Source organism: Myotis lucifugus, unplaced genomic scaffold (assembly GCF_000147115.1).
Source record: "Myotis lucifugus unplaced genomic scaffold, Myoluc2.0 scaffold_477, whole genome shotgun sequence".
In the NCBI taxonomy this organism is placed as follows: Eukaryota; Metazoa; Chordata; class Mammalia; order Chiroptera; family Vespertilionidae; genus Myotis; species Myotis lucifugus.
Genome location: NW_005871525.1, coordinates 152,030 through 167,142, shown reverse-complemented (window position 1 = coordinate 167,142; position 15,113 = coordinate 152,030). Strand labels below are relative to the sequence as shown.

The 15,113-nt window shown below is 40.9% G+C and overlaps 1 protein-coding gene across 1 annotated transcript in view; it reads left to right on the top strand.

The window, feature by feature from the left end:
- Positions 1-15,113, top strand: part of DNAH8 (dynein axonemal heavy chain 8) — a gene marked incomplete at its 3' end in the record, with an annotated part of 184,666 nt that overhangs the window by 18,265 nt on the left and 151,288 nt on the right. Inside the window, 2 exon segments of the mRNA XM_014445658.1 lie at positions 2,072-2,248; positions 10,800-10,913. Of these exon segments, the coding sequence (XP_014301144.1) occupies positions 2,072-2,248; positions 10,800-10,913 (291 nt within the window).

The window sequence follows — 15,113 nt, the reverse complement described above, 5'->3', positions numbered from 1 at the left end:
GGGTTCGATTCCCAGTCAGGGCACATACCTGGGTTGTCAGTCGGATCCCTGGTTGGGGCATTATGGGAAGCGGCCAATCAATGTTTCTCACATCAGTGTTTATCTCCCTCCTCCTCCCCTTTCTCTAAAAAAAAATAAATGAATAAATTGGTGGGAATATGTCCTTGGGTGAGGATTTAAAAATAAATTTCCCAGTGGAACTGCTGAGAGCAGTAATGTATGGATAATTTATTGGGTATTGCAAAGCCCTCCAAATAGTGGTTATAGTAACTATAAAATATTAACTATAATATTTTGTACAGAAGCATATGAGAGTTCCCCTTTCTTCAGATTTTCATCACACTTGGGATTGTCAGATTTTTAATGGTTGCCAATATATTGGGTGTAAAATGGTATCTTGATTTATTTTGCATTACCCTGAATACAGTTGAGGTTGAGTATGTTTAATGGCTCTATAGGTTTCCTTTTTGATGAATGGCTTCTTCATATCTTTTATGTAATTATATTTCAGATTGTTTGATGATATCTTACTGAATTGTTGGAGTTTAAATAGTATTTTCTGGATGTTAATCCTTTCTTGGTTCATCTTGTGTCCTGCATTTTCATCTGGTATCATAAACCCATTTCTATTCCAGTGTTATGAAGATATTCTTCTACATTATTTATTTTAAATGGTGAAATACACCAGAATAAGTACAATAAAATAAACAAACTATTGCAAAATTAACACCTGTATAAGCTTTGCACAAGTTAAGAAATGGAACACTGCCAGCACCTTGCAATCCCCTAGTATTCCTCTTCCCAATTTCAATTCCCCTTTCTTCCCCCAGCGGTAACCGTTTTCTTGACAATTATGATACTCAGTTTCATGGTTTTCTTCATAGTTTTACCCCTATGTTCTATATTTTCTTTAAGCGTTTTACTATTTTCTCTTAACATTTAGCATATGGAATTGTGTGTGTGTGTGTGTGTGTGTGTGTGTGTGTGCGTAATGTGAGGTAGGAATCTAATTTTGTATTTTTCCATATCGTCAGCCAATTTGTCCCAGAGCTGTTTATTTAATAAGGCCATTCTTTCCTAACAAATTTGTAATGTCAACTCTGTAACATACCAAGTTTCTGGGACCCCTTTTCTATCCCACTGGTCTACTTATTTGTTTTTTTGTACTTATACCATGCTGCTTTTATTTCTGTAGCTTTTTACTAAATCAGTATTTGGTATGGCAAGTCCCTTATCTGTATTTTTCTTCAAAATTGCATCGATTACTTCTGGTTAATTCTTTCAAGCCAGAATTTTAAGGCCAGTTTATCAAGTATCATCAAAAACCCTTTTGAAATTTCGATTGAAACTTCATTGAATGTATACATTAATTTAGAGAAAAATGCCATCTTTATATGCCTGAATTTTTCCATTCACGAACATGTTATAATCTCTCCATTTCTGTAGGTCATTTTTGTGTGTGTTGGAAGTAAGTTTTCTAATTTTCTCCAAAAAGATAATGCACATCTTTTGTTAATCTCTTGATATCATTGTTATTATTTATTATAGCAAGCAGATGCTATATGTTTATATTTACATTTTTAGATTGTTATATGATTTATAAAGAAATGCTACTGATATTTATATATATAATCCAGCAACTTTACTTTTATTAATTATAAAAGTTTGTCTTTAGATATTCTTGAATTTTTAGAATGTGGTCAACCATGTCAGCTGTGATGATTCCATCTTTGTTTTTTCATTCCCAATTTTTATAGTAATTCTTTTGTTTACTTAACTTGTTTTGGGCTCTCCATTACCAGGTTGAATGGGAGTGGGTGGTGATAGTGGCAAAGTTGTCTTGTCCTTGGTTTTAGAATTATATTTTCTAAAATTTCACTCTTAAGTATGTTTGCTGTAGATTTTTGGTAGCTAGGCACTATTTATCATTTTAAAGACGTTCCCATCTATTCTTAAACATTCTTCAATGTTGAATGTCATTTATACTTTTATCTTCCTTTGAAAAGATGAAAGTAACGAACTTTTAAAAGAAAGTAACACTTCTCTATTCTGTGAATATTTTTGATTGCAGGTGCTTATTGAGAGTGAGCAAATGAGAAAAGAAGCTGATGACTCAGGCCCACTCACTGAACTGGAGCACTGGAAGCGCATGTCAGCCAAATTCAATTACATCATTGAACAGATTAAAGGGCCGAGTTGTAAGGCTGTCATAAATGTGCTTAATGTTGCACACTCCAAACTGTTAAAGGTAAAAGGCCTGTATTTTAAAGTTTGATATACTTCAGAACAGCCAACTAGAAAATTATTCTTCTTGAACTGCTTCTTTGCATCATATATGAACATCATGTATGCAGAAGTATTCATCTTTGAGTAAGGCTTTCTCATATAATAAGTTATTTCCAGGAGAGGGAAATGAAGTATAGAAATGAAGATTTAGTCCTCAATATTTTGCACACCCATTTTAACAGTACTACTATAAAATGATTGCTATTAAAAATTTTTTTTTGAAGTTGTAAATCAACAGAGGCTTGTTGAGGTCAAGAACTACATGAGAAGTCAAAAGCAAAAATGCCTTCTCTTCATACATTTCACTTTTTCCTAGAGGTTATCTTATTAACAGTTTAGCTTGATTCGTTCCAGTTCCTTTTCTTTTTCTTTACTCTTCCTTAAAAAATTAAATATTTAGCCCTAGCCGGTTTGGCTCAGTGGATAGAGCATTGGTCTGCAGTCTGAAGGGTCCAGGATTTGATTCTGGTCAAGGGTACATGCCTGGGTTGTGGATTGATCCCCAGTGGGGGGGCATGCAGGAGGCAGCCAATTAATGATTCTGTCTCATCACTGATGTTTCTATCTCTTTCTCCCTCTCCCTTTCTCTCTAAAATCAATACAAAAATATTGATTTTTGTATTGCAAACTAGAGGCCTGGTGCATGAAATTTGTACATGGAGGGAGCGGGGCAGGTGTCTCAGCCCAGCCTGCACCCTCTTGCAGTCTGGGACCCCTCAGACATCCTTCTCGCAATCTGGGACTGCTGGCTCCTAACCGCTCTCCTGCCTGCCTGATTTCCCCTAATGGCTCACCTGCCTGCCTGATGGCCCCTAAACCCTCTGCCTGCCTGCCTGATTGTCCCTAACCACTCACCTGCCTTCCTGATCACCCCTAACTGCTCGTCTGCCTGCCTGATTGCCCCTAACCACTCGCCTGACTGCCTGATCTCCCCTAATGACTTGCCTGCTGGCCTGATCATCCCTAACCAGTCTGTCTGCCTGATTGTCCTTAACTGCTTGCCTGCCTGCCTGATTGCCCCTAACCACCTCTGCCTCGGCCCCCACCACTGCGGCTTTGTCCAGAAGGACGTCCAGAAGGTCGTTCAGCTGTCCAGTTTAATTAGCATATTATGCTTTTATTATTATAAATAATACATGGTTTTTTGTAAGAGATTTTAACATTGCAGATAAAACAAGTGTCTCTCTTTAAAAATTAAATTTATTGGGGTAACATTGTGTAATAACATTATAAAGTTTCAAGTATACAATTCTATAATGCATCACCAGTATATTGCATTGTGGTGGTTACCACCAAAAGTCTAGTCTCCTTCCTTCCCCATATATTTGACCCACTTTTATATACTTCATCCTCCCTGACCCCCTTTCACCTATGATAACCACCAGACTGTTGTCTATGTTTGAGTTAAAACAAGTCTCTCTTAATCACACACCTTCCCACCCCTTAAGTCCTGTTCCTGAATGATAAGTACAGAGAGATAACCACAATTTTTTATTTGTTGGTTTTTAAAAATCTTTATTGTTGAAAGTATTATAGATGTCCCGTTCTTTCCCCCATTGACTCTCTCCAACCTGCTCCCACCCCCTCCTCAGGCTTTCACAGCACTATTGTTTGTCCATGGGCTATGCATATAAGTTCTTTGGTTAATCTTCCTCCCCCTGCCTCGGCCTGTCTCCCTCTCCCTCCTTCTGAAATACATTAGTCTTTTGCATGCTTCTATGTCTCTAGATCTATTTTGTTCATCAATTTATTTTGTTCATTAGATTCCACATATGAGTGAGAACATGTGATACTTGTCTTTCTCTGACTGGCTTATTCTGTGATATTTATATACTAGAGGCCCGGTGCATGAATTCATGCTCCAGTGGGGTCCCTTGGCCTGGCCTGCGGGATCGGGCCAAAACCGGTTCTTCGACATCCCCTGAGGGGTCCCGGATTGTGAGAGGGCACAGGCTAGGCCGAGTGATCCCACTGGTGCACAATCAGGGCTGGGGAGGGACGCGGGAGGGCTCCAGGGCGTGTCTGACCCGTCTTGCTCAGTCCCAATCAGCCAGACCCCAGCAGCAAGCTAACCTACAAGTCGGAGCGTCTGCCCCTGGTGGTCAGTGCACGTCATAGTGAGCGGTTGAGCGGCCTTAGCATATCATTAGCATATTATGCTTTGATTGGTTGAATGGCCGACCAGATGACCGTACACTTAGCATATTAAGCTTTTATTATATAGGATGAGTATACTACCTACATATAAAATTACATAATTTTGTGTTTCTGTTTTTTATAACATAGTGTCATAATGTATTATTCTTCAATTCCCTCTTCTCCCAATAGCATATCATATTTTTTAAAATTTTTATTGTTGAGGGTATTACAGATGTCCCCCTTTTTCTCCCCACTGCCCTCCTGCACCCAATTCCTACCCTGCCCCAGGCCTTCACCACCCTATTGTCTGTGTCCATAGGTAATGCATATATGCACATAAGTTCTTTGGTTAATTTCTTCCCGCCCCCTGCTCCCCACTTACCTTTGAGATTCCTCAGTCTTTTCCATGTTTCCATGCCTGTGGTTCTATTTTATTCATCAGTTCATTGCATTTCTTGTTCATTTATTTTGATTTTTACATTCATTTGTTGATAGATATGTATTTATTACCATTTTATTGTTCATATTTTTAATATTTTTTCTCCTCCTCCCTCGTGAGACCTAGTGGTTGAATGTCAACCCATGAACCAGGAGGTCACAGTTTGATTCCTGGTCAGGGCACATGCTTGGATTGTGGGCTCAATCCCAAGTAGGGGGCATGCAGGAGGCACATGATCGATGATGTTTCTCATCAATGTTTCTATTTCTCTATCCTTCTCCCTTCCTCTCTGAAATCAATAAAACTATATTTAAAAAAAGAATACCCTTCAACATTTCATGTACTAGTAATACTGGTTTGGTGGTGATGAACTCCTTTAACTTTTTCTTGTCTGTGAATCTCATCATCTGACTTTTAAATGATAGTTTTGCTGGGTAGAGTAATTTTGGTTGTAGGTCCTTGCTTTTCATCACTTTGAATATTTCTTGCCACTCACTTCTGGCCTGCATAGTTTCTGTTGAGAAACCAGATGATAGTTGTATGGGCGCTCCTTGTAGGTAACTAACTGCTTTTCTCTTGTTGCTTTTAAGATTCTCTCTTTGTTTATAACCCTTTGCATTTTAATTATGATGTGTCTTGGTATGGGTCTTTTTGGGTTCATATTGTTTGGGACTCTATTTCTTTCACCAAGTAGGGGGAGTTTTCTATCATTATTTCTTCAAATAGGTTTTCAATATCTTGATCTGTCTCTTCTCCTTCTGGCACCCCCATGATGAGAATGTTGGTATGCTTGAAGTTGTCCCAGAGGCTCCTAACATTATCTTCATATTTTTAGATTCTTTTTGTTCTTCTGATTGGGTGTTTTTGCTTCTTCATATTCCAAATCACTGATTTGATTCTCAGCATCTTTGACTCTGCTGTTGATTCCCTGAAATAAAGAGTAAATTATTCTTTAATTCAGTTAATTATGCTTAATTTCTGACTGGTCCTTTTTCATGTCTTTGGTATTCTAAGATCCTTGAGAGTCTCACTAAACCCATTGAAGCTCTCATTAAGATCTTTGAGCATTCTTATAACCATTGTTTTGAATTCTGTATCTAGTAGTTTGCTTGCTTCCACTTTATTTAGTTCTTTTTCAGGGGGCCTCTTCTATTCTTTAATTTGTGATATGTTTCTTTGTTTCCACATTTTGGCTACTTCCCTGTGTTTGTTTCTATGTATTAGGTAGAGCTGCTATGTCTCCTGGAATTGGTAGAGTGGCCTTGTGAAGTAGGTGTCCTGTAGGGCCCAGTGGCTCAGCCTCCCCAGTCACCTGATCTGGGCACTCTAAGTGCGCCCCTGTGTGGGCTGTGTGCATTGTCTTGTTGTAGGTGAGCCTTGATTGCTGTTGGCATCACTGGGAGGAATTGACCCCCAGGCCTATTGGCTGTGAGTACTAGCTGTGACTACAGCAGAAGAGCGGCTGTGCAGGAGACACCCCTATGGAGCAGGACTTGCTTCAGTGGGGCTTTGGTGCTTACTGAGTCCGCCTCTTAAATGTGTCACTCATGGGTGTGTAGAGTTGTAATCTGGGGTGGTCTGAAACTGTCCACCAGGTGCACTGGCTCTGGGGCCTCCCAATAGGAGCTACAGAATGATCTGCAGGTGGCTGCTACTTTTGTTGGGCTTGGAAGTGCCCAGGCGAGGCCCAGCTGTGAAGCAAGGCGGGCTGGTGCTAAGGCTGGGCCTTGGGCCTTTTATTGATAGATTTGGGGCATGCTGACCCAAGCTGCTGCTTGTTTGAGAGATTTTAGGAAAGAGTGAAGCCTGGGCCAGGACAGGCCATTCATATGGAAAAACTGCTGCTAACAGCTTGGGTGGGACTATAACTTGGGTAGGGCAGGGTCTTAGAGAATCATCAGGGTGGAGTGAACAGCGTGAGTCAGGTTGATGGAGACTCAGATACGGCAACTACCAGTCAGCTCTGTGATGGGCGAGGTCTCAGCATAGGAACAATGACCCCTTCAAGATCCTTTTTCTTGGAGAAAGCCACTCCTGAATTCTTGCCCTAATGCCCGATAATCCAGTTCCTCTCCATATGTCCCCCCCTACCGCCAAGCCACTGTCACAGCTCTGGAGCTCAGGGGGAGCAAGTCTGAGTAAGTCTGTGCACTGGCCCTTTAATAGTAATCTGGGTCTCCAGTAGTCTCCTTGTCACTCAGCCACATCACTGCTGATTTTTTACAGCCTGAAGTTATGGGGACTTCTCTTCCCAGCTCTGGAACCCTGGGCTGGGGGCCTGGTGTGGGGCTGGGACTCCTTGCTCCTCATGGGAGGCCTTTGCTGCCAAGATATCCATCCCAATTAAAAAAATGCCACACGTGGGTGTCAGACCAGTCTGTTTTGCCCCTACACCCCTCCTACCAGTCTCAATGTGCTTTCTTCCTTAGTTCTCTAGTTGTAGGACTTTCATTCAGCCAGATTTCAGGCAGTTCTGAATGATGGTTACTCTGTATTTTAGTTGTAATTTTGAAGTGGTTGTGGAAGGCCATGAGTACTGTATTTACCTATGCCACCATCTTCCTTTCCTCCCCAATATCATGTCTTAGAGAGTTATGCTGGTCAGACTGAGCTGTGTAGTTTTCCAGAATGTTAATAGACTAGGTTTTATCTAATAATTTTCCTATCCTATATAATAAAGAGCTAATATGCAAATGGTTGTCACACCCTCATGCCATCACACCGTAACGGCTCAGACACTCAACAACTGGGGAGAGAGGAATACCAGCCAGGAACAAGTGAGCTTGCGAGAGAGGAATGGGGACCAGCCAGCCTGTGGCCCGGGAGAGGGACAAATCGCACGCCCTGTGGTCCCAAGTGCCAGTGGCTGGGGCTGTGGCCCAGGAGAGGGACAAGCTGCCTGCCCCAAGGTCCCAGGCACCAGCAGATGTGCCTGCACCTGTGGCCTGGGAGAGGGACAAGCTGCCTGCCCTGTGGTCCTGGGTGCCAGTGTCTGCGCCTGTGGCCTGGAAGAGGGACAAGTGCCTACCCTGTGGTCCCGGGTGCTTGTGGCTGTGGCCCGGGCAAAGCTGCCTGCCCATGGTCCGCTGCGGCTGTGGCCGGCCCGGGCGAAGCTGGCCTGGGTCCTGGGTGCCTGTGACCGGCTGGAGGAGGGAATCGTGGGTCCTGGATGTGGGGCGACGTAGAGGTGGTTAGGGGTGATCAGGCCAGCAGGGGAGCAGTTGGGGACGATCAGACTGGTAGGGGAGCAGTTAGGGGCAATCAGGCAGGCAGGCAGGCAGAGGTGGTTAGGGATGATCAGGCAGGCAGAGGTGGTTAGGGGCAATCAGGCAGGCAATCAGAGGGGTTAGGGGCAATCAGGCAGGCAGGCAGGCAGGCAAGTGGTTAGGGGCCAGTGGTCCTGGATTGAGAGAGGCAGGACCAGCCAGGGCTGGAATAATCTTAATTGGCTTCTTTCACTTAAGATAATATTTCCAAGATTTATTCATGTTGTAGCATGTATCAGCACTTCATTCCTTTTAACAGCTGAATAATATTCCATTGCAAATGATATCACATTTTATCACATCTCCCAAGGGGTCCCGGATTGGAGAGGGTGCAGGCCGGGCTGAGGGACCCTCCCCCCCATGCATGAATTTTGTGCACCGGGCCTCTAGTTTATATATATAAAAGCCTAATATGCAAAGTGTCTCCTCGGGAGTTCGACCGACTGGGAGTTCAATTGCTTGCTATGATATGCGCTGACCACCAGGAGGTGGTGGGGAACAAAGAAAGGCCCTGGCCAGCAGCCGGCAGCCAGGGAAGGGAGGCCCCAGCCGGCAGCCAGCAGCCAGCAGCTGCTAGGGACCCTACCCGTGCACGAATTTCATGCACTGGGCCTCTAGTTTATAGATAAATAGGAAAGACAGTTTTCTTTCTTTTTTTCCCAACAGTGTTAACTGTAGTTGAGCCTTGATTGCTATTGGTGTCACTGGGAGGAATTAATATGTAGACTTAATATGTCAATTCACATACTATTTATTTCTCCTATTTAAAGAGTACAATTCACTGGTTTTTAGTATATTCACATAGTTGTGCACCCATAACCATAATCAATATTAGAACATTTTCATCATTTCATCACCTCAAATAGAAACCCTGTACACTTTAGCTGCCACCTCCCATTTTCACCCATCTCTCCCCTGCCCCGGCCCCCCTGGGCTAAGTAACTACCAGTCTACTTTTTACCTCTATTTGCCTATTATGGACATCCTATATAATAAAAGCATAATATGCTAAGTGTCCGGTTGTCCAATTGGCCATTCAACCAATCAAAGCGTAATATGTTCATGATATGCTAAGGCCGCTCAACTGCTCGCTATGATGTTCACTGACCACCAGGGGGCAGATGCTCCGACTGGTAGGTTAGCTTGCTGCTGGGGTCTGGTTGATCGGGACTGAGCAAGACAGGCTGGACATGCCCTGGAACCCTCCTGCAATCCCTCCCCGGGTGCAACCTCCCTTGTCATCCCTGGCCCCAATCATGCACCAGTGGGGTTGCTCAGCCTGGCCTGTGCCCTCTCGCAATCTGGGACCCCTCGGGGGATGTTGGAGAGCTGGTTTCGGCCTGATTCCTTAGGCCAGGCCAAGTGACCCCACTGATGCACGAATTCGTGCACCGGGCCTCTAGTTTTATATAAATGAAATAATCTTTTTTTTTAAATATTTTATTGATTTTTTACAGAGAGGAAGGGAGAGGGATAGAGAGTTAGAAACATCGATGAGAGAGAAACATCGATCAGCTGCCTCCTGCACACCCCCTACTGGGGATGTGCCTGCAACCAAGGTACATGCCCTTGACCGGAATTGAACCTGAGACCCTTGAGTCTGCAGGCTGACGCTCTGTCCACTGAGCCAGACCAGCCAGGGCTGGAATAATCTTAATTGGCTTCTTTCACTTAAGATAATTTTTTCAAGATTTATCCATGTTGTAGCATGTATCAGCACGTCATTCCTTTTAGCAGCTGAATAATATTCCATTGCAAATGATATCACATTTTATCACTTTATAGACATTTGGGTTTCCACTTTTGGCTATTGTGAACAATACTACTGTGAACATTCTTGTACAGGTTTTTGCATGGAGATATGATGTAGGAGTAGAATTTCTGGGTCAGATACTAACTCTGTATTTAAGTTTTTGAGGAAAATGGTTTCTTTTTATGTGTTAACAAACATTGCTGCAGTTAAAACTTCTATATGCATACATGCAAGTATTTCCCTAGGTTGTATACTCGGCAACTTTGTCAATACTTATTAACAGTTAAATTTTTTTCTCCAAACTGACATGTGGAAATGGCTTGTTGTATTTGCCTTTTCTTATTAATAGTGAAGTTGTCATTTTTTAAAGTTTATTGGCTATTTACATTTCTTCTCTTGTGAATTAACTGTTTATATTTTTCTCAATTTAAAAAATTAAGAAGTTATTTTATACAGATTCTAGGAGTTCTTTATTACTATTGCTATTAATCATTTGTTATATATGTTGATGGAAGCAGTCCACCATGGTCCCGAGCATCTCTGGACAGTCTTGCTGGATTTGAAGTTCACTTTTCTGATAAGGAATATTTTCTTGGAATAATGTTCTGTTTTCATAACTTGACCCATACTTGAATAACCAGAATAATGTACATAGCTAACCTAGACAAGTCATTCCAAGTTGAAGCAGATCCAGTTTAAGCCTACAGACAGGATATTAATTACCAATGGAATGAATCTTCAGTTTAGTGCATTTAAAATATTTATAACTTTAAGTCTTAAATAATATAATAAAAAGATATATCAACCACCTTTAACTATCTACTACTTCAGTATATATATTGAATTTCTTGATTAAACTTTAGCATACTCATATATTTGGATGTGTCATAGAATTCTTATACATTTTTTTTCTTAGAATTGGCGTGACTTGGATGCAAGAATCACAGATACAGCAAATGAATCAAAAGATAATGTCAGATATTTGTACACTCTGGAAAAAGTATGTCAACCTCTCTATAACTATGATCTAGTAAGTATGCTTTTAAGAGTGTAGCTTAAAAATTACCACATTTAAAAATAACTTAATATGTGTATATGGGAAAACCTTATACTGCAGAAAAATTATTTAAAAGATCTATTTCCCTAATACATGTCTATAATGGATTAAAGCTATATTATTTTACCCCACATTTAAATATAATGCATCATCATAAAGATGACTTCATTTGTGAATTAAACAAGACAGACATACTTGTTATCTCACAAGTGACGTTCCATCACGTCTGTCGTATTCTGTACGGTGGAAGCAAGTCAGGCAGGCCAGTGTACACACAGGAGCAGGGGATTACAGAAGCGTGTGAATACCGTGAGGATCACCATCACCGGGGCCGTCTTTGAACCTCCCTACCAGGTTCGAGATTAGGAAATCAAAACTCATGGTGACAGAGTGGCGTTGCCAGCATCACTCAGCTGGTCAGTGATGCACCTTCTAGTTTCCAACAGGACCCATCTTCTAGTTTCTAACCTACTTTTCTTATAATATTTCCGCAGAGTTCCTTTAAAGGACATATTAGCACTACCATTTCCTTCTATTTTTCTAAGTTTGTATTCGTTTTTGATTCATAAATTAACTGGCATTTCGTAATGTTTTATGTGAAGTATGAAAATGAGAGAGAACCCTCTGTCCTTTCTTTAGATAGAGAGGGGAAATCAAGGAAACCAGTGTTTGTTGAGAACCTGGGGCAGTTGTGGTTTTAAAGATGTCCACCGTCTTGAGAACCCTGGTCTTTCATTGTAGGCATTTCCCTATACTTTCGTTCTGTATTCACAACAGGACTAGGAAACTGAACTTGAGCATTTCTACAAGTGTAAGTGATGCGACTGAATTTGAATCCAGCACTCTTTGACATTATAAGTTGTATTCCCCCCCCACCTCATTTTGCTGCCTCCTCAAGGTATTTTCTAAATTTATATGCTCTTGAAATAACTTACATTCGTGTCTGACACACATGTTCAGCATTCTCCATTTTAATCTTTGAAGAGATAGTCAAATCCTCCACATACATGGCACCATTGGCCATATAGCCTGGGTGACCAATCTTTCTGGGGTAGAGTTCCATCCTAGAGGCAGGGAAAGGGGAACAGTCTATGTGCCATATCACTTATATCCAGAGAAGAGGGATGTGTAGGGATATTTCATATACATTCCAAGAGGATATTGGTAGCCAAGGAATTTCATGTGGGTGGTGAGGGAAAAGTGGGTTGAGAGTCCTGGACAGGTGCAGTTCTTACTGCCGTGTGGGAATCCATCATCCATCAGGAAGCACCATGAAAGAGGATAGGAAGACTTCTCAGAAGCAGTTTTTTAATTGATTCCATACAAAGATGATAGATTTTAACTTATTTACAACTTCTTGTTATTTACGAAGAGAATTATGATTTAAACTTTACTAGGTATTATGAGCTTCTAAAACCAGGTGAAACTGTTAATACTGATCTCTACTGACAACAAATAATCAATTTGAACCACGCTTTGATCATGAAACGACCAGAATGTGCCAGAATACACGGCAAAGTAATTTTGCTTCATGATGACGCACCATCACACATTTCAAAACCAGTTCAAGACACGTTAAAAGATCTTGCCTGGGAAGTATTAACCCACCCGCAGTATTCACCAGACCTTGCTCCTTCAGATTACCACTTGTTCCGATCGATGGCACACGTACTTTCTAAGCAGCACTTCAAAACGTACGAAAAAGTAGAAAGTCTGGTCTCTGAATGGTTTGCCTCAAAACAAGCAAAGTTCTATTGGGACGGTATCCACAAATTACCTGAAAGATGGGGGAAATGTGTAGCTAGCGATGGACATTACTTTGAATAAAGCACTTTTGATGTTTCTCTTGAAATTACCAGGTTTTCTTTGATTACAAAATCTGCATTATTAACTGGTACACCTAATACTCTCTTCACTTCCACTTCTAGTACAGGCTCCTGAACTTCCGTTAGGAACCTTTTTAAAATCCGTTTCACATAAGAACATCTTAGGTGTTTCTGTGCATATGACCATGAGCAAAAAACCCCAGATTATATGGTGACAGAGAAATATATCTGTTGCTTGGCTCACTCTAGAGATCAAGGACTTAATTTCTCAGCTTTATAACGTACAATTGAAATTTGTGTCTAAGAAAAATTAGAAAATTAGAATTATCACATGTCACAAGCACTTGGGGTTGCTCACAAGAGTTGAGGAAGCAAATATTAAATACACATATACGTAATGCCTACTCTAGAAGGTCTTCCTACAAGTGGCTCTTGATGTCAAAAATAATAGGTGAATGAAGATAGCAAAATGTTACCATCTGTCAAATCTGGTGGTGGGGATAGATGATCATTAGACTATTCTCTTCACTTTTCTATATATTTAAAACTTTCCAGTATAAAAAATAAACGTGGGAAAAAAGATACAATAGTTTTTATTGTTACCAAGACTTCTAGATTTTAAGGTCTACTGATTTCATCTTCTTGGTTCAACAGACTTGCTTAAATTCCCATAATTTTCACATCTTTTAGTGCTGGTGTTCTTTTCATCCAAGTAATTTATAACACTTTGTTCATTTATTCTAGCTGTGGATATACATTATTATTATTACTACTACTATTTTATTGTTATTAAGCTTTTTATATTCTCTGATGTAGGAATGTGCTTCCCCCTAACACACCCACTATTTTTGTAGTTTCACAAATTCTTTTTTTCTCACTTTCTTTCTCTTTATTAAAAGCAACCAACAATTTCTGTTTGTCACTGTCATTTGAGCAGGAAAAGTGCAGAGGACTCATGGTTCCATTGCTCGTTGATAAATTTTATCATCCTGGTATTACACTTTAGGCATATCTACTATTACACATTTTACATATAAAATGTCTGAGTACGGTGTATAAATAGGTAAGAACTATGCACTCAAGCAGCTACTATGATAAGTAACTAGAGGCCTGATGCACGAAATTCGTGTAAGAGTAGGCCTTCCTTCCCCCGGCTGCTGGCACTGGCTTCCCTCTGGCACCCAGGATCTGGGCTTCCCTCGTAGCCCCCTGGCTTTGTCCAGAAGGTCATCCAGAAGGACGTCTGGTCTAATTAACATATTATGCTTTTATTATTATAGATGATGTTTAAAATTCAGATGAAGGGCATTTTCCTGATTGATCCATTTGTTGCTGTTCCTAAGCCTTCTTTATTGGAGTTAGGGGTACTTTGTAGGCTTGCCTTGTTGAGGGTGGCAGGGACGCCTTCTGGGCACATTTTTTATTAGAATTTTTTTTGATCTATAGGTGACACATCTAATATGAATTCTGACATATAAGGTTAACTATGAAATAATGTTAATGTTTATAAGCCTCATACAATTGATTTAATTATGTCTTTGTCACACCTCATACCTGGGACATACAGTACATGATTTAGTAGTAGTTCTTTCTGGTCTTACTTATTCCATCACCATTTTAAAAATCGTTGCTATATTTATATTGTCTTAGCAGTGAACAGGCATGCTCCTTGAGGGAGGGAGTGCCATTGCCCTTATCTGTTCTTCCATCGTGATTTGCATCATGGGGAAAAGCAGGCCTCAGTCATCCCAGGCACAGAACTGGTTAACTTCCCTGCCTCTCCATTTTGTCATGGGAAAAATGGGGACAACAATATTTTATTTTATAGGTTCTAAAACATTTTTTATTACATTTTAATATCTCTGCACTCAGAGAACATCTTTCAGTCAGTTGAGTTTTATGAATCATTGTGAATGTGACTCGACACTTTTGATTATTAGTTCTCTCCTTGAGGGGTAGAATTTGTTCTGTTTTATTTTATTTTACATTTTTGTACCATTGGTGTGAATTCAGACTGCAGTGAATGAGTGCCAGCTTGTGGTACAAATTCTCAGGGGAATTCATTTTCCCTCCCTCCACAAGGAGTGGGATTGGGATATACAAGGTTTGTTCCTATCTCTTTCTCCATGGCTCCTCTGTTTCATCCTTACCGTTACAGAGGGGGTGGAGCCATTTGGTGGCTTAGTTTTATGTGGGAGTGAGATGCCCTTTTCTTAGTATCATGTAAAGTAGTGGGACAGTACCGTCTTGCAACCAGTGATGTCTTAGCTCTGATGAAATCAAACCTACCTCAAATGGTCATTGTCAGCATGAAGTGCCTGGCACACAGGAAGCACTGGGTACACAT